At 47.2% G+C, this 22799-nt stretch overlaps 1 protein-coding gene across 2 annotated transcripts in view; it reads left to right on the forward strand.

Moving 5' to 3' along the window:
• SRMS (src-related kinase lacking C-terminal regulatory tyrosine and N-terminal myristylation sites) overlaps positions 1-22799 on the forward strand; it is a 121156-nt gene that overhangs the window by 17903 nt on the left and 80454 nt on the right. For both annotated transcript variants that reach the window (XM_086932804.1, XM_086932805.1), the window contains exons 3-4: positions 6047-6213; positions 20342-20398. In XM_086932804.1, coding sequence (XP_086788930.1) covers positions 6047-6213; positions 20342-20398 — 224 coding nt within the window. The remainder of the gene's footprint in view (positions 1-6046; positions 6214-20341; positions 20399-22799) is intronic.

Consider the following 22799-nt stretch of genomic DNA (forward strand, 5'->3'; position numbering starts at 1 on the left):
TGCCCGCCGCCATCACCACGTATTGGCATGCTAGCGTAGTGTTGGGTTCTAACTGCCCCGATCTCCAATGTCTGTTCATGGCCGACACCACCGCCATGTGCAATAGGAAACCCCCATCCGGAAGTCCAAATTGGTCCTGTAGTGCCGGGAAGGACAGTAACTCTCCATCCGCATACAGATCACGACCATCTGGAGCCCCAGCTCCTCCCATTCCATCAATCTCGACCAGTCCCCCCCCATGTGGTAGCGCCGTCAACATGCCCAAGGGGATTTCAGGCGCATAGGGGTGAAGCACCCCCGCCCTCCGCTGACTCCTATTCCAACATAGCCTCAGGGTTCTGTCCTCCGAGGTCAACTCCTTTAAGTCTAATTTTTGTTGCATAATGATGTAAGACAGTATATGCCTCTGGTCACCCGTCCCCCGGCCTTCTTCCGGACCCCTGAATTCCCTCGCAACCTTCTGCGTTAGGATCTGTAGCTGAGCAGCTAAGTAATATAATTCAAAGTGCGGGACAGCTAATCCTCCGTCCAATTTTGGCCTGAGAAGAGTATCCAGCGCCACTCGTCTCCTCCCAGACCCCCATATAAAATCAATTGTGAGTGTTCTCAGGTCCCGAAATAACCTGGGAGGTATCCAGAGAGGGAGGGTACGGAAATAATATAAGAGGCGAGGTAGAGCCACCATCTTAAGCAGCGCTACTCTCCCCAACACCGAGAGGGGCAGCGTAGCCCAGAATGATACACAGCCCCTCAAAGCCCTGATACAGCGGCCCACATTCCCCTCTAACATGGACTCGGAGTCATGATAGATCCGGACCCCTAGGTAGGTAAAACACGACCTATCCCTTACCAGTCCGGGGGGCAGAAGCGGCTGCTGCATGTCTGCCCTCAGAGGAAACACACAAGTCTTACCCCAGTTAGCCCTGAGGCCCGAAAGTGCCCCAAAATCCGTCAACAAGTTCACCGCTCCGTGAAGAGCCACAGTGGTATCCTCCAAGAACAGAAGCAAATTGTCCGCGTATAGCGAAATATGATGTGGTACCCCAGCACAAACCATGCCGGTATAAGGTTCCCCCGTTCGAGCCGAGCCGCCAGTGGTTCAATCGCTAGCGCAAACAGCAGGGGTGAGAGGGAGCAGCCTTGTCTCGTGCCCCTCTGCACCGGATATTGCGCTGAAATAACCGGCCCCAGTCGCACCCTCGCCGTCGCCAATGAGTATAAAATGGCCGTCCATTTCCTAAACCGTTCCCCCAATCCGAACTTCTCCAACACTTTATCTAAGTAGAGCCATTCCAGGCTATCAAAAGCCTTTTCCACGTCCACCGATAAAACAGCCGGGGACTCGTCCTTCTCCAATCCACCTTCCAACACCCGTATAAATCTACGTATGTTAAGCGAGGTATTCAGAGTCGGAATAAACCCTGCCTGATCCGCATGTACCAAGGTAGTCATGTGTGGTAAGAGTCTAGAGGCTAAGATTTTACTCAGTATTTTATAGTCAACCGTTAGCCTCGATAACGGCCTGTATGAGGTTACGTCACTGCCCTCCCTTCCGGTCTGTAATAGGGGGATCACTAATGCCTCCCTCATTGATTGCGGCAGGTGGCCCTTCTCCGCAGCCTCATTATAGACCTCCACTAATCGTGGAGCCAGAACATCCACGTATTTTCCGTAAAATTCTACCGGGAGGCCGTCCACCCCTGGCGTTTTGTTTCTGGCCATTTGCTTAATTGTCCCGCGCACTTCTTCCAGCCGTATCTTCCCACCTAACCCCTCCGCGTCCTCTTTCTCCATCTGCGGTAACTGGGTGTCCTGCAAATATTCCACTATCTCTGCTTCGCCAGCCTCCAGTTGGCTACTATACAACGACGTGTAGTACTCTAAAAAAACATGCAAGGATCTCAGATTGGGAGTACACCACTTCTCCTGCGGCCGTTCGAATATGTAAGATTGAGCACCCCCCTGACACTGGCGCCGCCAATTTTGCTAAAAGAGTACCCACTTTGTCCCCTTCTGAATGAACTTTCACCATGTATTGCTTATAATCGAAACAGCGCAGTCTCTCTGTTTCCGCCGCTACTCGCTCCTTGGCCTCGGTCAATCGTTCCTGCACCCCTGGCTGCTCCGGCCTTTGTAGTTCCAACTCCCTCAAGCCCTCTTCTGCCTTTGCCACATCAGCCAACACCACCTTTCGCTCTCCTGAGTGGTTACTAATACAGAGCCCCCTCATCACTACTTTGAAGGCATCCCACTCCATCCCTCTGGACGTCGCTGTACCCTCGTTCAACATGAAATAGTTGTCGATCCCTTCCTGTACCCTGGTGCTAAAGATCAGGTCCTCCAGGGTGTCCGGTCACAACCGCCAAGTGGGAATCGCAGTTCTCTCCTGCTGCCATTGAAACGCCACCACCTGAGGGTTATGATCCGACAACGTCCTCGCTAAATATTCTGATCGGATCGCCAAGGGAGCCAACTTCCGACTACAAAGGATCCCGTCAATCCTAACATGTAATTCATGCAGTGCAGAGAAAAAGGAATAATCCCTGTCGTCTGGGTGGTGCCCCCTCCAAATATCCAGCAACCCCCATTTCTCCTGCCATTCCGCCCTCAATTTCGCTGTCCTACGGACCAAGGAATCAACCAATGGTGGGTGTGACCTATCAAGCAGCACGTCAGTAATAGAATTAAAATCCCCCCCCCATTATCAACGCACCAGCAAGGGCATGAGCCAATGATCCAGACAATTTATCCAGGAATCTGGGTTGTTCCGTGTTTGGAGCATAGACACTACAGAGCACCACCTCCCTTCCCCACAATCTCCCTTCCACTGCCACATATCTGCCCTCCTGATCTATCACAGTGTTCGTCGTCTGGAAAGGAGTCCCCGCTCTCACCCATACCAGAACCCCTCTCGCATACGCTGAATAAGTAGTACCAAACACTTGCCCTCTCCATCTCTTCTGTAAAGCTGTACATTCTTGCTTAGTCAAATGGGTCTCTTGAAACAACGCTATGTGGATCCCCCGCCTCACCAAATAAGCATGCACTTTATGGCGTCTGGACATTGTATGCAATTCATGCACATTCCAGGTAACACATTTCAGTTCAGGTAATGTCCCCATTGACAAGGCGCGACACACTCCCTCCACTCCATTGTAGCCAGCCCACACCAAGAGCTATAAAACGAACCCCCAACCTAAGTAACTCAACACCCATCCCCCACCCCCCCAGAACATGACCCAATAACACATTATCAGTCCCCATCCAAACTTCCACAACAAACACACGCTACTATCCCGCAGTCACCACCACAGGACGCCTTAAGGGCTACAGGGAGATGGTGTAGGCCCGACATGAGGCGGGCCGCAACTCAGCCCACCACCCGTAATCCCCACAATTCACAGTGCAGCCAAAAAGTTATGTGGGTCCCCCACTGGTACAGCAGGCGCTCCCCCCGACCAACAGTATTTACCCTTGCAGAATAGGCGAAGGTTATATTTCGTCAGCCAGCCTGGGTGTCAGTTCCGGGCCCTTGATGCTGTCTGTGTCCGAAAACTCAGGACCTGAACGACGCTTGTCCTCCTCAGAGTCCGTGCCTGTAGCCGAGTTCTCTGTTTGAGACCCCGTTAAGGCAGCAGCGGCCAGCAGCGCGTCCTGTTTATCCGCCGGCGTCTGCGTGCACTGGGATCCTTTTTTGGCGTTACCTCTGTTCCGAATCCTCTGTGACTGGCGCATTCGAGGTTGTTTATGTTGTGTGCCAGACCCACAAGGTCTACGGTCCGTTCCGGCTCTGTATGTCTCCAGCCATGTCCAAGCTTCATCCGGCGTCAAGAAAAACTGCGTCATCCCATCCACGATGATTCGCAGCTTCGCTGGGAACAGCAGCGAGTACTGGATGCCCTCGTCTCTTAGCTCCTTTTTGATCGCCAGATATGAGGCCCTACGCCTCTGGATATCCTGAGTATAATCCGGGAATAATGTCACTGAACAGTTCTCCACTTTAAATGGCCCGTTTGACCGTGCATTTTGAATTAACAAGTCCCGGTCTTTATAGTGAAGCACCCTGGCCATCACAGGTCGAGGCGGGCGACCCAGCAGGGGCGGCGTGGCCGGTACTCTGTGCGCCCTTTCCAGGGTAAAGAAAAGCGAAAGGCCCTCGGCTGCCACTCTCGATTTGAACCATTCTTCTAAGTACGCCACCATGTCCGTTCCTTCAATTTTTTCCGGCAGGCCTATCACTCGCACATTATTCCGTCGATTGCGACTTTCGGAGTCCTCCGCCCTCCGTTCCAGAGTCGTCAAACGGTGCAGTGCATCTTCCAGCTTGCGTTCTACCGTTACCACCGCCGGTTTCAGTTCCAGTATCGTGGATTCAGCATCCTTGACCCTGTCCACTAGCTTCACATGGTCCGCTCTCAGGAGCCCCAGTCCGGTAGCCACTTGCGAGATGTCTTGGTGCAGTGAATTTTTCGTCGCTTCAATGGCTTCCAGAATTTTATCTAGACGCTCAGCCAGTCGTTTTTCCGCCGGCGTGGCCTCCGCATCCGCATCACCACTTCTAGCTCCATCCGCTGTCGCCGCTTCCTCAGTCTTGCCTTTGGGTTTCATCGCCACTGCACTCATAGGCCACTCGTTGGCCACCATCAGCTAGTCGTCGGCTGTATTACTCTTCGATGGGGGGAGGGGTAGCAGATCAGCCGTGCATAGGAACTCCAGCGCCAGGGTCAATTTCCTGTGGCCTGTGTCCCGCACCCTCTTCTAATATATTGTAGGTCCAACACCTCATCGATCAACAGTTGGCTCCACCGGAGCACCGATCACACCGCAGGCCGCTGCCAGGTTGGTACGCAGTTCACTCAACAGCTCAAAAATGGCCGCTGCCCTTTATCCCTCCGGGCGGTTGTTATCATAGACCACCGGTTCTGGTCTGTAGGTCACCCCCGGTGTGGGCCCCGATCGGGCATCAGCTCTACACCCTCCGTATCTGAGATTGAGTGTTCTGTTCTTGGTTGCAGGCCGCTCAGCGACTCGGCGCCATTTTGAAGTACATGAACGAACGGAGGCCTCGTTCCAAGAAAAGTCAGAAGTGCGTGGACGTCGACTGATAGGCAACTTTCACAGCTGGGGCCTCGCCGTCACCGACTCCAGTGTGGCCTGCGTCTCCACTTCCACCGCCAGCTATGGGGATTCAGCACACTCAGTGCCCTCCTTCTCGATCTCAGGCATCGAGCCCCCCCCGCCATCTTGCCGCACCAGTGTCGAACTCAGCCCAGCAACGATCGCTGTAACTTCTTTCCCCGTTGCTCAAGGAGCACCACCGCTGGACCGCGGGGTCACCAAATGTTCAGACACCCGTAGATCTGAAAACGGCTGCACCACAGGTCGATTTTGCAGGATAATTGGCGGGATCCTGCCCGGAGCTAAGCGCTCACGCCGCCTCCACCATCGGCGTCCCAGCCACTCCCCCCACCCCCCCGTCTGTCATTTTGACCATAATCGACAATCTCAGATGGTAAGATGATGAGGGGGTGGTCTTCACCCTGGTATTGTTCGACCTGTCCGCTTGTGCGCTGCATTCAGCATGGTGGACCATAAAATCTTGGTTGACCATGTGGAGGAAGCTGGTTTTGTCCATTTTAGCACTTGTTTGTGAATACACACCTTTCAACCAGTTGGCTCGAGACTGAAGTCGAGGCTAGATGTGCAAGAGTCTGATCCAATGAAAGTGAGCTGAGAAAAGCAAATTTGGTGGGTGATGCAGGTTTGCAAAGAGGGTAACATTAGAGAAGTCTATGAGGGCATGTTGCTTTGTAGGAAGGTGATTGTAATTGAAAGGAGGGTGACATCTATCTAACGGTTGTGAGTTGACATATGTATGTGAATGAATGTGGCCACTGAGTCAGGCATTAAAGAGAAGCATTTGAGAGGACCTATTCACATTTTCCTAGAGACCAGTATGTTGTGATCCAGGAGGCCAGGTTTTGTATCCTTTGTGTCAAAGCTTCAGTACTCACATAGTTTCCCTTTCATTTCCCTTCTTGTCCAGTTCGAACCGAGGATAAAGTGATGCACTACCGGATCTTCAGGACCCCAGCGGGCGAGTTTTACCTGCAGAAGGCTGTGAAGTTTCCAACCATGCAAGCCTTACTAGCCTACTACAGGGTCAACTGGAGGCAAGTGCAGGCTCCCCTTCTGCAGCCCTTTGTCAGAGAGGTGAGTGTGCTCTCTTGGTAGGGGAGGCTGGGAGTCTGTAAGATGCCTTGTGTACATGAGTGTCAGGTGTCCATTGAAACAATGCTTAATAGTGCAGGTTAGCATTTTAAAGGTTTTTATACATTCAATTTAACAACAAAGTTTAGACCTAGTGGTAAAGGTGATTTGTCCGCTGTCGTAAAGTGACTGCGGAACCATAAGAAGCCATGGCAAAAATGCTCGAACCAACTCCGCTCCCTTCATCTCATCGCACAATCTCTCTTTGCCCTTCCAGCCTTCCTCACCGATTGCTTCCTCTCTGCCTTGCCCCTTTCTTCCCTCTCTGTTTCTCTTGAAGCATTGCTTCCTCTCTGCCTTCCCCCTTCTTCCCTCTCTGTTCCCCTCCACACCTGCTGGATTTAACCTCCGAGATCTTGGGACAGTGGCAGAGGCACTAGGAGTCTTGTCCAGTCATGATGAAGCCCAGGTTTAAAATGAATTTACGTATCCACACCTTGCTCCTTAAAGAGTACTAATGAATATGTGATTTTACAACACGTGGTGTTACCAAGCGGTAGGTAACAACACGGTTGTTACATCGTCCGCGTTGTTACCACGCATGGCATTACATCGCAAGTCCTTTCAACGACCTCCTCTAGATGGCCCACTGGACTTAGGAATAGTATAAATCACTATTCCTACTTCAGTTAGCTCAACAGCAGGAAAGGTTTTGGATTTAAAATCCAACACATTCCCTGGTATTGCGCGCAATCTAGCGCAAGTCGTTGAAACGACTTGCAATGTAATGCCATGCTTGGTAACAACGCGGACAATGTGACAACATCCTCGTTGTTATCTACCCACATGGTATTACCAGCGCTGTAAACGCTATTTCCCGTTCTAACGCTGTTAATTTGCCCAGTGTGTTCAGAATCTACTGCAAATATTTTAATGTGTAAATCAAGTAACAGGTTTTATACAGGCAGAGCTAACATAGTCTTTCATGTTTACAGTGTTAAAAATATAGGTAATGATGACGTCCATTATTTATAGAGCTTCAAAGTAGCAACAACAACATATTAAGAAGCACTGGATGTATACACATCTTTGACAAAATGTGGTAGTATCTCTCGGTCTGGATATTGTCTCATCTCCCATGGCCGGACTGGTTCCTGTATTGTCCTTAAGGATGCCAACACAGGCTTCAAGTAACAGAAACTCATGTATTACTAATAACTTAGAATTCAAAGAGCTCCAGTTGGGAGACTTAGACATACAGTTCCATTAAACATATTAAGCAGTTTTTCTATGTATACATTTCTAAACCAGCTTGTTGCGGTTTAGGTACAGGGACAAAGGGATAGACTCTTCCATTGGCTCTGTAATGTTCTTTGATGATTGCTTCTTCTGCTTGTTTCTGGACATTGAAGGTCTTGACTCTAAATTACTGGGCTACTGGCTTTACAGATTCATCAATGTGTAATCATATTAGATAATTTCTCTGCTTGCTAAGGCCACTGAAGAGTGCGATGAATGGCAGGCGATTTTAGCTTATCCAACTCTAGTGTCCACTAATGCCTTTAACACCCGATTTAAATTAATAACATTTTCTATATTCCATAGAGCCTATTTAACTCCCTATAATATCAACTGATATTTTAACCGCACTAATGCGACCTGTCCCTGCAGCCTTGCCCCAGATGTAGAGCTTATGCTTTGGTCCTGCCTGTGGTTGTCAGAGTACTGGATGGGTGCTACTGCAAACCTGACACTTTGCATGGGTCCCACTGTGGCATACACTTGGGAGGTGTGTTTACTGGGTCTCAGTCACCGCACTATGAAAAAGAGGGTGGTGGTAAGATTTACGGACCCATCTCATCTTGGCGAAGCTGCTGATCACCCGTAGATGGAATGCAGCAACCCCCTCTTCCACTTCCGCATGGGTACTATTCATGATGCTCCACCATCTGGTTCACCCTGACTTCTACAGGTCAGGGTGGGCGCAACTGTGTTCCAGGGAGCTCTATAGAGAAGTCCTGTTGACTGACTGCTTAATCCCATCGAGGATGTCCAACAAGAAATCCACTACCCTTGGACAACTTTACATGATCTTCGTAAGCATGCCAGTCTGCCCAGACACTCGGTAACAGGCTCCAGACTTTGTTTGATTTATTAAGCTTTTCCTGTTCGGTGTATAATTTCACGTATTGAGAATATTGGGCCAGATGTAGGTAAATCGATTTTACAGATTCTAAAATACCGAATTTTACCGAATCGGTATTTTAGAATCGGAAAATGGTATGTAGGAAAAAAATCGGTAAAAAAATACCAATTCGGTAAAATTCGGTATCGGACAATCTGTACTTACCGAATCGGTATTTACCAAATCGGTATTTACCGAATCGGTATTCCCTATTCAATACTATGGGCCAAAAGGCCCATAGGAATGAATAAGGAATACCGATTCGGTAAATACCGAATCGGTAAATACCGAATCGGAAAGCAAACAAAAGTGAAACTCAAGTAGGCAGTGAAACTCAAGTAGGCAGCCAATCAGGTGCTACCACCCTCCCCCTCCCTACCATGAAGTGGCTACACAGGCAGCTGCAACTAATTAGAAGCTTCTGGAAAGGCAGTTGGAGCTGAGCAGAGTGCAGGAGCAGCAGAAAGGGTTTTGAGCACTTTTAAAAGTGAAAAATGACAAGCAGCCAAGAAAAAGAGCAGCCTGAAAGGAGGAGGAAACTGAAATTCAGCAGCATGGAGCTGCAGGTCCTTGTGGAGGAGGTGATGAAGGTGCACCACAAATTGTTTGGCAGGCAGTCCCTCACTGTGGCTGAATCATCCAAAAGAAAAATCTGGCTGGACATTCTGGAGAAAGTGAATGCCGTTGGGGTGACCACCAGGGACACAGAGGACCTCAAAAAACGTTTTTATGACCTGAGGAGCCAAACCAAAAAGAAAATGGCAGAACATCACAAGCAGGCAAGAACCCCCCCCCCCCCCCCCCCGACTGACCTGGAGGAAATGGTGGCCTCAACCATAGAACCAGACAGCGTCTGCGGACTGGGAGAAGTAGACAGCTCGGCCAGAGCTGCAAGCACAAAAGGTAAGACAAATGCACTGCATTCCCCCCAATACCAACACCCCTACCTGTACCCTTAGTGGGCAAGTGAATCCAAGTCCAGTACTGCTAGCAATATACAGGGCCAATGCATGATGCGATATGTAGACGGGAAATGTTAGGACATGTCATACAGCACACCAACCAACTAGTTCATGTAATGACTGCATACAGAACATGGCCAATGTGATAATTATTTGATTATAGTGTCTGTGAGACAGTAGCGCTTAGCTAATGTACGCTCATATGTCCACAGGTGAAACGTCTCGCAGCGTTCGCAGGAGGCTAGAGGGACACCACCTGAGAGGGAGGAGAGTCAGGATGCAGGACAAAGTACCCCCAACGTACCACAGGACAAAGCTGCATCAAGTAGCCATCCACCTGCCCAAGACACTGAAATGGCCCAAGAGTTGCTGGCGTCCCCTAGCAGATCTCAGTTCCCTCTCCTGCTGTCATCACCAGAAATGCCAGCATCACAGCATGATGTGATCCCCCATCACAACCAGGCAGGAGGCATGTTGTGGATCCACTCCCCGATTTGGAGTCCGTAGCAGCTGACATGGAGGGTGATGGACCACAGAACGTGCCTGTAGCTGTGAGCTCTGGCACAACACACTCCAGTGCAGGGATGGGCCATAGTACTGCAAAACACCGCAGAGTGCAAGCAAGGCCAGCAGATGCACCAGTTGAGGGTCCAAGTGTGTTCCTTGGTCTGGAGGGGAGCATGGTGCGGATACAAAGGATGCAGGGAAGAGCCATCCAGGCATGCCAACGACAGCTGAGGTCCCTGAATAGTAACATGGGAGAGATAGGAAAGGGCATCAGTGAGCTGGTACAGGTCAACAAGGGATGGCAGCCGGGATGCGGGGAATCAACAACTCGGTGCAGCTACTATGCACCAAACTAGACAATGATTGTGCTGCAAGGCACAAGGATAGGCATCGTGCACATGTGCAAAGTACAGCCATCAACCGCCTGGCCACTGCCACATCCCTGTTATGCAGGAGAAGCAACAACATGCAGGAGGCCATGACACAAAACACAAATGAGGTCACTAGGGGCATGGCCAGGATGACCAGTGCTCTTGAGGCGCTGTTGAATGCACAAACTGCACACACTACTGCTCTGGATGGGCCTGTAAGTGAGGAGAGCACGAGCAGGAGCAGCATTGGAAGCACCCTTGTACCTGAAACTAGGAGGAGCAGGCACCATGCTGAGGCCACAGGCCATCAAGACAGTGAGCAGGTTGAACAACCTACTAGTGTTACTGGGAAGCGAGCAAGGAAATAACTTTCACAGTTCATGGTGAAGTTAACCAGAACTGAGAGCATTGCAGTTAAATGCTTTTTGTTGCACTTTTGTGCTTTAAAAAAACAACGTCATTACAAAATTAAACTAGTGTTGTAGCATACTACGCTTGTCTTTGTCTTCTTACTTACTTAAAAATAGTTGCGTGTGACCTCTTCCCGTCTGTGTCTGCCATCAGTTGGTGTTGCACCTCCAGATGTGTGTGGTTCAGGCACTGCTTCCTCGTCGTCATGGTCCTCATAATCTGAGATTTCCACTTCTGTGCCCTTCTTGACCGCCAGGTTGTGCAGCATTGCACAGGCTGCAATCATTTTGCAGCAGGTGATTGGTGTGTACTGGTGGAACCCTCCACTTTTATGGAGGCAGCAAAACCTGCTCTTCCACATTCCAAAGGTGCGTTCCACAATGTTTCTAGTTGTTTTGTGTGCCCTGTTGTATCTCCTCTGACTTGGTGTTGTTGGGTTGAGGTAGGGTGTGAGGATGACTGACCGGAGATCATATGCACTGTCCCCTATTAGTAAGAAGAAATTAACATTAATCACATGCACACACACATCCACCTGTAATACGATTCAAGTGATTTTCACACAGTGTCTCACCTAGCAAGTATCCTTCGCCGAATTCCCCCACAGTCACGCGTGCGTAAATCCCACTGTTTTGGAAGATGTAGGAGTCGTGGGTACTCCCTGGGAATTTGGCTACTATGTCAGTGATCACGTACTTTGCATCACAGATCACCTGTACATTTATGGTGTGGGTGGATTTACGGTTCCGATAAATGTACTCTGAGGCAGCAGGTGGGCATATTGGTATGTGGGTACCATCAATGCTGCCAATGATGTTAGGGAACTGCACCATCTGAAGTCTGTCTTTGTCCTTAACAGTTCTGAATGCGTTGCATGGAAGTTAATGTAGTGCTGCATTCTCTGCAACATGGCATCAAGGAATTTTTGGAAAAAACGGGACAGACAGCTCTGGGACACCCCACCTACCGCAGCAACCACACTCTGGTAGCTTCCAGATGCAAGCAGGTGTAGGCTGCACAGCACCTGCACATGGGGTGGGATGGCGTGCACCCTTGGGGTAGGATGGTCCAAAAGTGGGTGTAGGTCCCTGATGAGGTCCAGGATTGTTTGTGGGGCCAGCCTGTACCTCTGTAGGATCTCAGGCTCAGTGAGCTGGAATAGTGTGATCCTCTGCCTATACACCTGCTCCTCCCTCCTCCAGACCCTCTCTCCTTCTGCCTGGAGCCGTAGCCGCCTCGAAATGACATAGAACAACCCCTTTCTGGTGTAATTGGTGCATTTTGGGGCTTTTTTTATAGCCTGCACCTGGTTACCACCTGATTTCAATCCATGGTAAATACCGACTCTTAAATACCGAATTTCATGCAATTTCGGTATTTAAAAGGGGACCTACATCTCAAAATTCATTTTTACCATTTCTTATTTACCGATTCGGTAAATTTACAGATTCTGTAACTTTACCGATTCGGAAAACTTTACCGATTCGGAAAATATACCGATTCGGTAAAGTTTCCGATTCGGTAGCGTTACCGATTCGGAAACTTTACCGATTCGGTATATTTACTGATTCAGCTACTTTTTGGTCCCCTACATCCCGAATGCCCAATACCGGTCGGTAATGGCCGAAATTACCGATTTTCGGCTGTTACCGACCGGTATTGGGCCACCTACATCTGGCCCATTATGTATTAAATAGTACACCCACTTTGATCCCTTGGTACCCACTGCACTTTCCCCAGGGATCAGGATGCTAAATTGTGGTCAGTGAAGCACCTTAATGTGTCTGTTTCTCCCCAGGATGATTCAATCAAACACTGCAGTTGGGATCCTTTGAGTGCCGGTAGCATTGCCCCCAAATCAACCTCAGTATTCTCTCATACCCAGTGCAGGTGTTATAGATGCTTTATGGGCAAATATTATCAGTTTGCGGAATACGCAATTGGAGGGCCTGGAATGCGCGCAGTGTTTTTTTTATTAATGTGATCTTCAAGTCTCCTCCCAGGACAGCATCTATCTCTCCAAGACTCATTCATTGTTTTAAATTTTCCTGGCATGACCAAAGCATTTTTGGCTGTAAATTACCAGTAGGTTTGGGGTCAGTTGGACCCCCGAGAAGTGGACAGCTGATATGGACTACTGGCATGGTCTGCATGCCTTCATTCAGTTTACTAACCTGTGGCCCTTGTCAAGAATAGGTGCTCTGATTTCAGGCTATTTGCAGAAAAATCCGCTTCTTACTGAAACGTATCCAGCTCTTTCATAAGTTCTTTAAGTGAGCGTACACATTCACCTTAAAGGAGACCCAGCTTAATTACCCCAGTATCCAGATTATCTCTGATCTTTGTAATAAGGGTTCCAGGACGTGGACAAAAAGGGCCAGATACCTGACCTTAGGATGGCCACCAGTGTACAGTACAGTCCCCTGCCTGACCCCAAGATGGCTTCCATAGTGGTCCCCTACATGTTGTTTTATTTCCCTGGGACAACAATTGGACATTGACCAGACCTTGAACCTATCCCCTAACCTGCCTTCACATCAGGACTTGGAACCTGCGGAACTTACCCCAGACTGTGGAGACCTAGCGATTTGGCTGATGCCCGATGGAGCTACAATATAGCTAAAAGAGGAGATGGGTTGTGGACTCCCCCCGCCCCCGCCATCTCCTACCCAGCCTGACCTTGGGGCAGTTTTTCCGCTCGTCTCTACGTCCTATCTACCTCCTACCCCTTTACCCTATCCCCTTACTCTTCCTTGCTCCATTCACCTGTCCCATATGTTCTTTAAATGCTTTTCTTGATACTTACGTAACTTTTAACTGATGTAAATTACAGCATTATTGTTCCTCATGTAAGGCGCACTAATTCCCTCTGGTCTAGCCAGCGCTATATAATAACTCATTAATTAAATTTGTTCCCATTTCGTACTCTTTCTCTCTTTGTCTACCTCCCTAGCTCCAAGCTCCTATCCCCTCTCCCCTGAATCCCTCATCTTGCTTGCTAGTCTGCCTAGCCCCCTGTCCTTTGTGCCCTTTGACTAAGCACTCCTTCTCCCCTTGTTGGAGTAAGATCCAATCTTTATACTCTGGAGTCTCTGCGAACCAGCTGAGAGAGTCCACTGCACCAAGGGAGCCACTCACAGATGAGGTATGGTATGGCACCCCTTGCCAAAGCACTCCCTCTCCCCTTTTTGGAGAAGGATCCAGTATGTAGGCCTTGGAGTCTCAGAGAACCCTCTGAGAGAGTCCACTGCGTAAAGGGAGCCTCCCGCAACTGAGATAGGGAAATGTTACCACTTCCCCTGGGATCACAGCTTACTGGACTTTGGACGTTGCTTTGACTCGTCTACCGGTTTGTGTTCCCAGTCGCCCCTCCCCTCCTCTTCCTATTCGGTGTCCTTCAGCCTCCCCTCCTCTTTCCCGCCTTCTTTACCTGTCTTCTTCCCCAGCTCCTTCCACCTCCCCTGTATCTTTCCCTTGCCTGATTGTTTATCTCGACCATACAAGTAACTATGTTGCCAAGCTCTAATAACTGTGTAACCTTTGTAACGATGTAACCTGTAACTATGTTCTGATGCTCATGTAAAGCGCTCTGATACCTCAGGGTCTAGCCAGCGCTATATAATATCTTTTAAATAAATAAATATGTAGCCTTCCACATACTGACATAGCTCAACTGTTGCTCATTTAATGCAATTCTTGCTCTGGGATCCTGATAGTTATGCAGTACCAGGCCCATGTAGTGCTGGCTGGACCAGAAGAATTCAAGCACATTCACCATAAACCGCGTGTGACCTCCGTCCAGCAGAATCCCAGCACCCAGGGATAGCAAGACTGTCTCTCTCCCCTGGGATATCAGTGAGATAGAAGACTGTTCATCTTGTCACTCATGCTATGTGCCTCAGTAAAGCCTGCTTGGTCTGCATGAATAAGGAAAGATAGAATGTCATCCACTGTATTAGCAATTATTTGTCTGACAGTTTTCATATCCAAATTCAATAAGACTATTGGAAGAGGTGAAGTGCCGAGTGTAGGGTCCCTATTGGGTTTGCGGATAACTGGGGTTTTTCTTGTCCCTGGAAGCCACTGAAGAGTTTCATCAACAGGGGAGAAAGATGAGGTGCAAAAGTGTAGCAAAAGGAGGCTGTGAAGACATCCAGGATACGGGCCAAAGCAGCCGCCGGCCCCAGGTCTCTATCCGCCCTCAGAACGTCCTCAGGTCAGCATCTGTAATAGTCAATTTTGGGCAAATCATAGAACTTAGGTCCTGCTGCTTGTCTAGTGGAGTCAAATTGGTTCAGCCATGTACAGCCTCTGATAAAAACAATGCAGCGCTTTAAGTTTTTCCTCCATGATGACATGAGACAGCCCGCCTCATATGTTACATCCAGTGTAAATCTATACACTTGATGGGGCCCAGTCGTGTTGGGTAATAACCTATAGTCCAAGTTACCTTCTTCACCGTGGAACACCCATAAGCTTGCTAAGATTTAATGTGCTTTGGCGTTTTCTAAGGTGCATATGTGCCCTTGGAATGCAGTCCAGTTACACCATGTCACCCTAGTGGGCATCCTGTTGTGCTTTTAGCTCTTGCTTAGGTTTTTGGCTGACGGGTCTTCCATCGCCGTATACAGACGTGTTGCCTTTTTAATGAAGGTGCCTCTCACTACTTCCTTCAAGGTATCCCAGAATGTACTCTGCAGACCTCTCCCTAGTCACTGAGGTCAATGCCCATCTCAGTTTAATTTCAAACTGTTCCAACACTACTGAAACAGATAGTTGTTTAGTCTCCAGGGGCCCTTTTCCCTTTGCCCCCCTTGCGCTGCTAAATATAATTTACCTGTGATGGACTGTTAAATGTCTGTGGTTTCTGGTTCACTGAACCAAGCATCCCCACGAGGTGATTGTCAATCAGTAGGGAGTATAACCTAAGATACGTGTAGCATGCTGCAAAAAGATTAGCAAAATCTGTGCCCGGGGAATGATAGTGTCACCCAGCATCTACTAGCTCCAGCTGCTGTAAACATTGTTTACCATGTACTGGTAACACTGGTGTTCCATTTCCTCCCTTACTCTGTTGGAATTCGTATTGCTCAGACACATATCTAGGTTAAGTTTGCATCCAATTAATAGTAGACCTGAAGCAAAAGTTGCTATCTCCAGAATCCCTTGCTTCAGAAAGTGTTCTTGGTCCTGGTTAGGTGCACACTCTGAAACTAGAGCCATGTGGCATCTGTCCCAGCACTCCCACCAAGTGGCCTTCCCATCTCTTTTCGATGATCCCTCTGTGAACCGGCGGTCTGCATGCAATACTATCAACATATCAGCCACAGTGGCATAGCAAAACCTGAGCCCTTCCCCCTGCAAAGTACATGGAGGGGCCCTATCTTTGGAGTCAGTCAGGAGCTCTCAGAGCAGGGTCTTGTCCTGAAGGGGCCCCCTGTAGCCCGGGAAGCTCCCCAGCCCCACGTGGTCTGCGGAGACCTATGTTACGTCACTAACCAGCCACTTTTCTCATTGTTCAGAAGTATTGTTCCTGAAAAACCCATAGCCTTCTGGGATCTGTTTGCATTAGAGCTGTCTCATGGAGACAACATGTATGTCTCCTCCTTCACTGAACAGTTCCTGCAAAATGTTGAGGTCTTTAACTCTGCTATGAATGCCCCAAAGTTGTAAAGATGTTTTTCGTGATTTTTTCCAGATGTTGTAGGAGCTCCCTTTTCACTACGATAATTTCTTTTTTTAAGGTCCAGGACAGCCTGGATCAGGAAGCTTTTAGTGACTTCCTCCTTTCTGCACCCGGAATGAACCCTCGCAGCTCAGGATTATTGTTCACCTTGCTTCTCCCAGGGAGGTCTTCTCCTCGGTTACTTTCTTGATGGTTCCTATGTGGCGCATGTCCTGGATTGTTAATCCTTTTCTACCTCATCCTCAAAACATGATGGAACCCCTGACTACCGTGGCAGCAGAGAGCAGGAGACATGGCGGCCCATGCACCTGTGCTCACCACTCGTGGTCCCTGTGGGTCTTCAGCAGACCGTCAGTCCATCTCATGCAGCTTTGTCAGCCAGACGTAGTCCAGGGGGAGACCATTCAGTTTCAAATTCACCTTGCACTCTCCATGAAAGTCAGATGAGAAACAATTTGGAGCGTATGTTTACCTTTCCATTATATTTCCACCCAAGGAAGTACATTTGTTTAAAAGTGCTGGCATGATTACTGAAAGTGCAACTGTGGAGAAGAACTGCCTTGAAGATAAATGGAAAATACTGTCACAAAACTGGATGGGAATGGACTAATACCTAAAGACATCAAATTAAGCCAACAAAAGGCCTTTGCTAAACATGCCTGAGAAGTAAAGGGAAAAGTCACAGGCATGTTTTCAGGGATCCTTACCCACAGAGCAAAGTAGATGAAGTGCCTCTGACACTCCACTTATCTTCATGACGTTGGAGCACATGTGGCCCTAAAGTGACTACATAATAGTTCTCTTTAATAGGTGGGTTTCAGATATGATCCAATGTATTGCTTTGTTTTTTCCTTTTAAAGGAAAGAATACATACCAAAAATTACTTTGAAAAATGTCTGAAAAAAGTCTGTAAGGTCACACTGCAACACCCAAGACCGAATTAGGTGCTGCCTGCTGACGCTCCATCTTGACGAATGTGTGACTACAGATGGGTGCCCCTCCCGGGTCCTGCTAAAAGCAACAAGTAACACATAGCCAGTGTTTTTTATCAGTGGGTCTATAAGTATACAGACACCACTCATCTCACGCGATACAATACAAAAGTTGGACTTGTAGCACAATTAGCATAAAATATAAACATTTTTATTAGCATTCACCATAAGGAAATTATAGAAAACATTGCTGCAATTACATGCATTTTATTTGCATTAAGCTAGAATTAATCAATTTGAGCAACGCAGTTGCTCTTTCATTTCAAATTATTTGTGAACATTTGCAAAAAATTGCTCAGGATGGGGGGGATGAAGGAAACAACAGTGATAGTGATTAAGGAGTAAGGGTTGTGGACAAGGACAGGGTAGTGTGACATATATACATCAATACTACGTATTAGTACTGGTCGGGCCTTGGTGTAAGGCCAGTTGTTCCAGGAGTAACACATAGCCATGTATGGACACTATCACATTAGTTTAGAGTTGTCCTAGCTTGTGAATTGGATGGAAGTCTACGTTTCGACCCCTGTCGGGTACACTAGGTGAGTTAAACCTTACGGTGGGGTCTTCTTCAGGACTGAGAATGTGAAGAGCACCTGAAAAAAAAACCAGATGATGTGTTACAAACAAGATTTGAAGGAAAGGGGAATGAACAACAAAAAAGGGGGGTCGGAATTTACCAAAATGTATATAATCCAGCGTGTTTCCTGAGCACTGGAAATGTTTGTCAAGACTGGGCTCAGAAGCGCTCCTAAGGAACAGAGAATACACTATTGTATCCAGATTCATTAGAGACTAGCTGTAAACATAAATACCGGGTGCAAAAATTACACTTACTCAGTGGACCGATGGGCGTACGGCCCTCTATGCACGTACAGGCATATTGTCGATGCAGGTCAATAAGTCCCTGTCATCTCACAACACACCTTAGCGTGTGTGTTGATAATCACGCTACACATGGCGTATTTTTGCCACACCCTCACCTCACTCACCTGGTCCTGACAAAGCCTCCCAATTTTTATGGGGCTGACACATGTAGACCCAGTACTGTGACAAGCTGGAGCATTTTTCTTTTCTGTTGTCCTTTTCCTCGTTTTAATCTTATCCTGGGCCGCTAAGAATAAAGTTTATTTAGTAAGGACTCCCAAAGATAATTTTAACTTGCACCACTTCCTTCACAAACACACCAAACCAGCTCCGCTGTAATCAGGCGTTGTAGCACTACTGGGTGGCATTCAGCTACTTAGTTTGGACCCCAATGATGAAGTATGCCACCAACTAGGTTGGTGGGTGAAGGGTCTTTTAATAAACCTAATGTTTTTTTTGCACTCATCCAAATCAGAATACGAGGGAGTCGCTTTTGCAAGTGGGTTCGTCCACTTTCTTTGTTTTGTACTTTACCTTTGGGGATAGGGACATACCCCGACATAATCTTCGCTCTCTCCATTTGTTTACCCACACTGCATTTGGATCATGAGATAATTCTAATCTGATCTTTCACTTGAGTTTGGAACCAAAGAAGTGAAAATGTGTAACTCAGTATAATCTTTGCCTTTACACTGGGTTACGCGGTGGCCTGCTTAGTATATATATGGTCATGGTACATTTTATTTTAATAATAAATACAGTTATATCCCCCAATTCTTCTTTTTCATAAATATTTAATAACTTCCAATGCCTTCACAAACTATCTGTTCCCAGTAATATGTGCATTTATGGTAAATTGAATTTTTACTGCCTCATTTTGTCAATATAGGCCAGTAGTTGTACAGGGAAGAGGGAGCCGCTGCAGGCATTTCAGCGAAGGTTTCTTATTGTATTCTGGTAAATGCAGTTCATGATAATGTCAGTATCGCGTAAGTAAGGAAATATTAATTCTGAGTTAGTGCAGCCATTTCTCATGTTTCGGCGCATTCCTGGGCATGTGTTTCTGGGTCACTGCCCTTCAGCAGGAAGTCACAGGTCTCTTGATCGATGCTCTAAAATCTGCTTGTATTTCATCAGGTCAGTACCACTCTAATGAGTGCAGTTGAATCCCAAGGCTTGTCAGCCTCATCACTCCAGGTGGATCTTTCACGGTGCAGGCAGGGAGGAAGTTCCTCAAAAGGTTTCCTATAGCCTTCTGTTAAATGCAGTTCATGATAATTTCAGTAACTCACAAGTAAGAAAGTGTTCACCAAAAATGCCAGTGCTGGTATTTCTGTGCTTTGATGGGCATGTGTTCCTTGGTGACTGCCCTTCTTCAGCAGGAAGTTGCTGGTGTTTTAGGGGATCTTTGAAATGCTGCTTGTATTTCATCAGGCCAGTACCACTCCAAAGCACGCAAAAGAGCATCCAAGTAATGGTCAATTCTTCACAAACTTCAATGCCCAGTAGAAATAATTTTAATGGTAAGGGTCATTTTTACTGTCTCATTCCTTGGTGACTGGTTAGGTATATGGGTGTCAACCCCTAATACTTTTGAGCAGAGGGTGGGTAATAGCTTTTCAGTCCTACACTCTTTAATATGTTTCTTAATTTGAGGGGAAGGGAAGTTACTTGGCCTACATCCACCACACACACACACTGCAAAAATAACTTGACATGAGAAATCTCGAAAAAAGCTATGTTGTGTCAAATTCCAAAAGGTATGCATTGAGTTCAAATAAAACAGTGCAGGAAAAGATCCAAAAAGAACATTTATAGTTCCCAGGTTGAGACTACCCGTCTAAATGAATGAGCGCTGTAAATATTCTCCCATACTCTATTAGTAATTTGGGGAGCACTGAGCCATGTAGAAGGAAAGAGCACATATTCATGAAGCAAAGCACATGATGCCACATGAAAGAAAATTCAATTGATGGTCTAGTGGACTAAAAGGCTTGAACGCAGGGGATAGCTCGTGTGGTGTATGATGACATGATGCGTACAGCAGTGATTGGTATCTCACAGCTGGTCATTTCACCTTCTGTTATAGTTTCACCCCTTACACATTCACCAATTGTCTTGACTAATTCTGACTTTTTGTTGTATTCTAGGTACATGGTCCAGCAAGTCAGAGATACCAGACTGAGTCAGCCCCTCCATCTGCACCGGTAAATATTGACTTTTTAACAATAATTCACACAGACCCTAGAATGTTACTTGAGGTAAAGATCCCATCCAAGTCCATTTTCATGTCTACTCTTGACACACTCAGCTTTGTTGCTGTTGGGACGGGAACATCCTCTGCATAGTAAACAGACATGTGCCCATGCCCTGAGTGCCAAATGTGAACCCAGTATCCTGACGTTTTGTTTGACATTGGCGTCACTCTAATCTCACGTGTGTAGAGAGACCTAGACCTTTGCCTGGTAATGTGAAGGCCAGAACCTGTTCTGTGACCTAGAGGGGTGCACCAGGCATGCACTCATAATAGGGACTGGACTACCGTCCATGTAGTGGGTGTATCACCTAAAGTGCTGATGGCAGTGCACTTTGGTTTGTGAATCAGATCATTTTCTCTGTGTCAAAGAGAGGAGAGCCAACTGGCTCTTTTCTAATAAAGTTCAGGTATTATGTGTAACTCCGAACCTTGCACCGATATTTTGCACACGTTGAGTGCGTGTTTGGGCAGTGAGAATAGCAGGACTGTGTGTGTTGTGTGAGTCTGAGTACTGGGCCAGTGAGAACAGTTTATGGATGCCCATGGTTTATCATGCCACTAGATGGAGATTGAAGACAGCTCTCCCAGGCAGTGGAAGTGTACTGCCTTCATTTCTGTGGCTGAGGATGTAGACCCAGACCCTGAAGTGAAGGAGGATTTAGACAGTGCCTCCTTTGGAAATTCAATTTAGACCTGGTTAGCAAAGGGCTGCTAATTAGTTCCTTCTGAGCACTGCCATTTGGTAGGAGTTAGGTGTGAAGTTGCTGTTTCTGTTCTTGGTGAGGAGGTTTGTAGGACGGTCCTGCTGTTTGGCTGTCTCTGATTCCTGCTTGTGGAAGATGGATGACAGACAGCGGCGTAGATCGTACACCTCACCGAGCCCTTGTGTTTTAAAACGCCTGCTTGGTACCCAGCTCCATTACTATCTCGCGTGAGAGCAATCGTCTAGCACCAAGGCCGTGTCTATGAAACCGACAAAAATGGCTTTTTAATGACAACCAACCCAAACCCCTTCTGAAGCCTTACACAGTGAATCCACAGCCATGCCTAGACAATGTGTATAACTTTGGCATCCAAACCACCCCATTTGGTTTCAGTTCCAAGTTCTTTATGATGAAAGTAGGGCTCCGCAGCGTACTCCAAGAGCTGCGGTGTGATCCGAGCTGGTGTCTGCCTGACAGCCAGTCTCGCTAAGGTGAGGAGACATCACTTGAAGTCTGCTTTATTTTTTAAGCTGTAGAAACTGAGGATCAAAGCAGAAGTACTAAGTTGAAGGAATCTATAAATGTGTAATGTCACAAAGAAGTGAAAACACACTGGCATACACTTGCCCATATTAAACTGTTTTGTTTGTGGCGAATTGGAGGAATTCTGTGAGATGCCAAATGTTCCTAGATATTCAATTAAAGTAGTTTTCCCTGGGTAAAAGTGGACGAATCATATATTCTAGAGAGAAATTGGAATGGTTTGTTCCGTAGGCCAAGTTGGTAATATTCATTTCTACTCTGACTGTCTACTCACAACATGGGTATGAGGCACATTGCTAAGTCTGTGGCAATGCTGGCTGGTAATAGTTCTCTGTATCTAAGATGAGAGTCAACATTTTACAGTTGGGCCTGAAAGTTAGCAACACAAAATTAGCTCTGAGGTCACCTGCAAAACGAAAATACCTGGGGGAGGCAGTTAGCTCTAAACCTAGTGATATAATCTAATTCATATACTATCGGAGAAGGGATACATGGTTGACTTGGGACCTCTCAGGAACTACATTTTGGGAGGCATGTAGGACACAGAAAAAACATACATTATGTGCGGGCTGGTTGCTTGTAGAATACATTTATATACTACAACAATAGTAAAAACAGCAGATCTTCAAATTCCTGGTGGGGATATTTCTACAGAGAAATTACTTACGCCAAGGTATTTTCTACTATTGAGGAACTACCAGATCTCATTTGACTCAAGAAACATCATTCCTCTTAAGAGAATAACATTTACAGATCCTTTTGTACTCCGTAGCTAGTGGGGAGGAGGTAGAAAATTAGGATAAAGACAGTGAGGAATGGTGAAAAGCAGGAGCAAATCACTGAATTGGGCCATAGGAGACTGACCGTCCGCTAGAATCAGTTCCACCTGGATCAGTACCTGTACAAAAGATACCAGCAGATAATATTGACAGATCTCTTCGCTCCCATAAATGGATGGTGCCTGAAATTAAGTTTTCCACAGCTTTATTCAGCACCACCTGCACAAGAAACCACAGCTGACGCTCAATAATCCTGCTGATTTGCATCCATATTCTTTTTAGCTCGAGCCTAGGCAGCGTGCATGCGCTGATTGCAAAACCTGTT

Source organism: Lissotriton vulgaris, chromosome 7 (assembly GCF_964263255.1).
Source record: "Lissotriton vulgaris chromosome 7, aLisVul1.2, whole genome shotgun sequence".
NCBI classification, from domain to species: Eukaryota; Metazoa; Chordata; class Amphibia; order Caudata; family Salamandridae; genus Lissotriton; species Lissotriton vulgaris.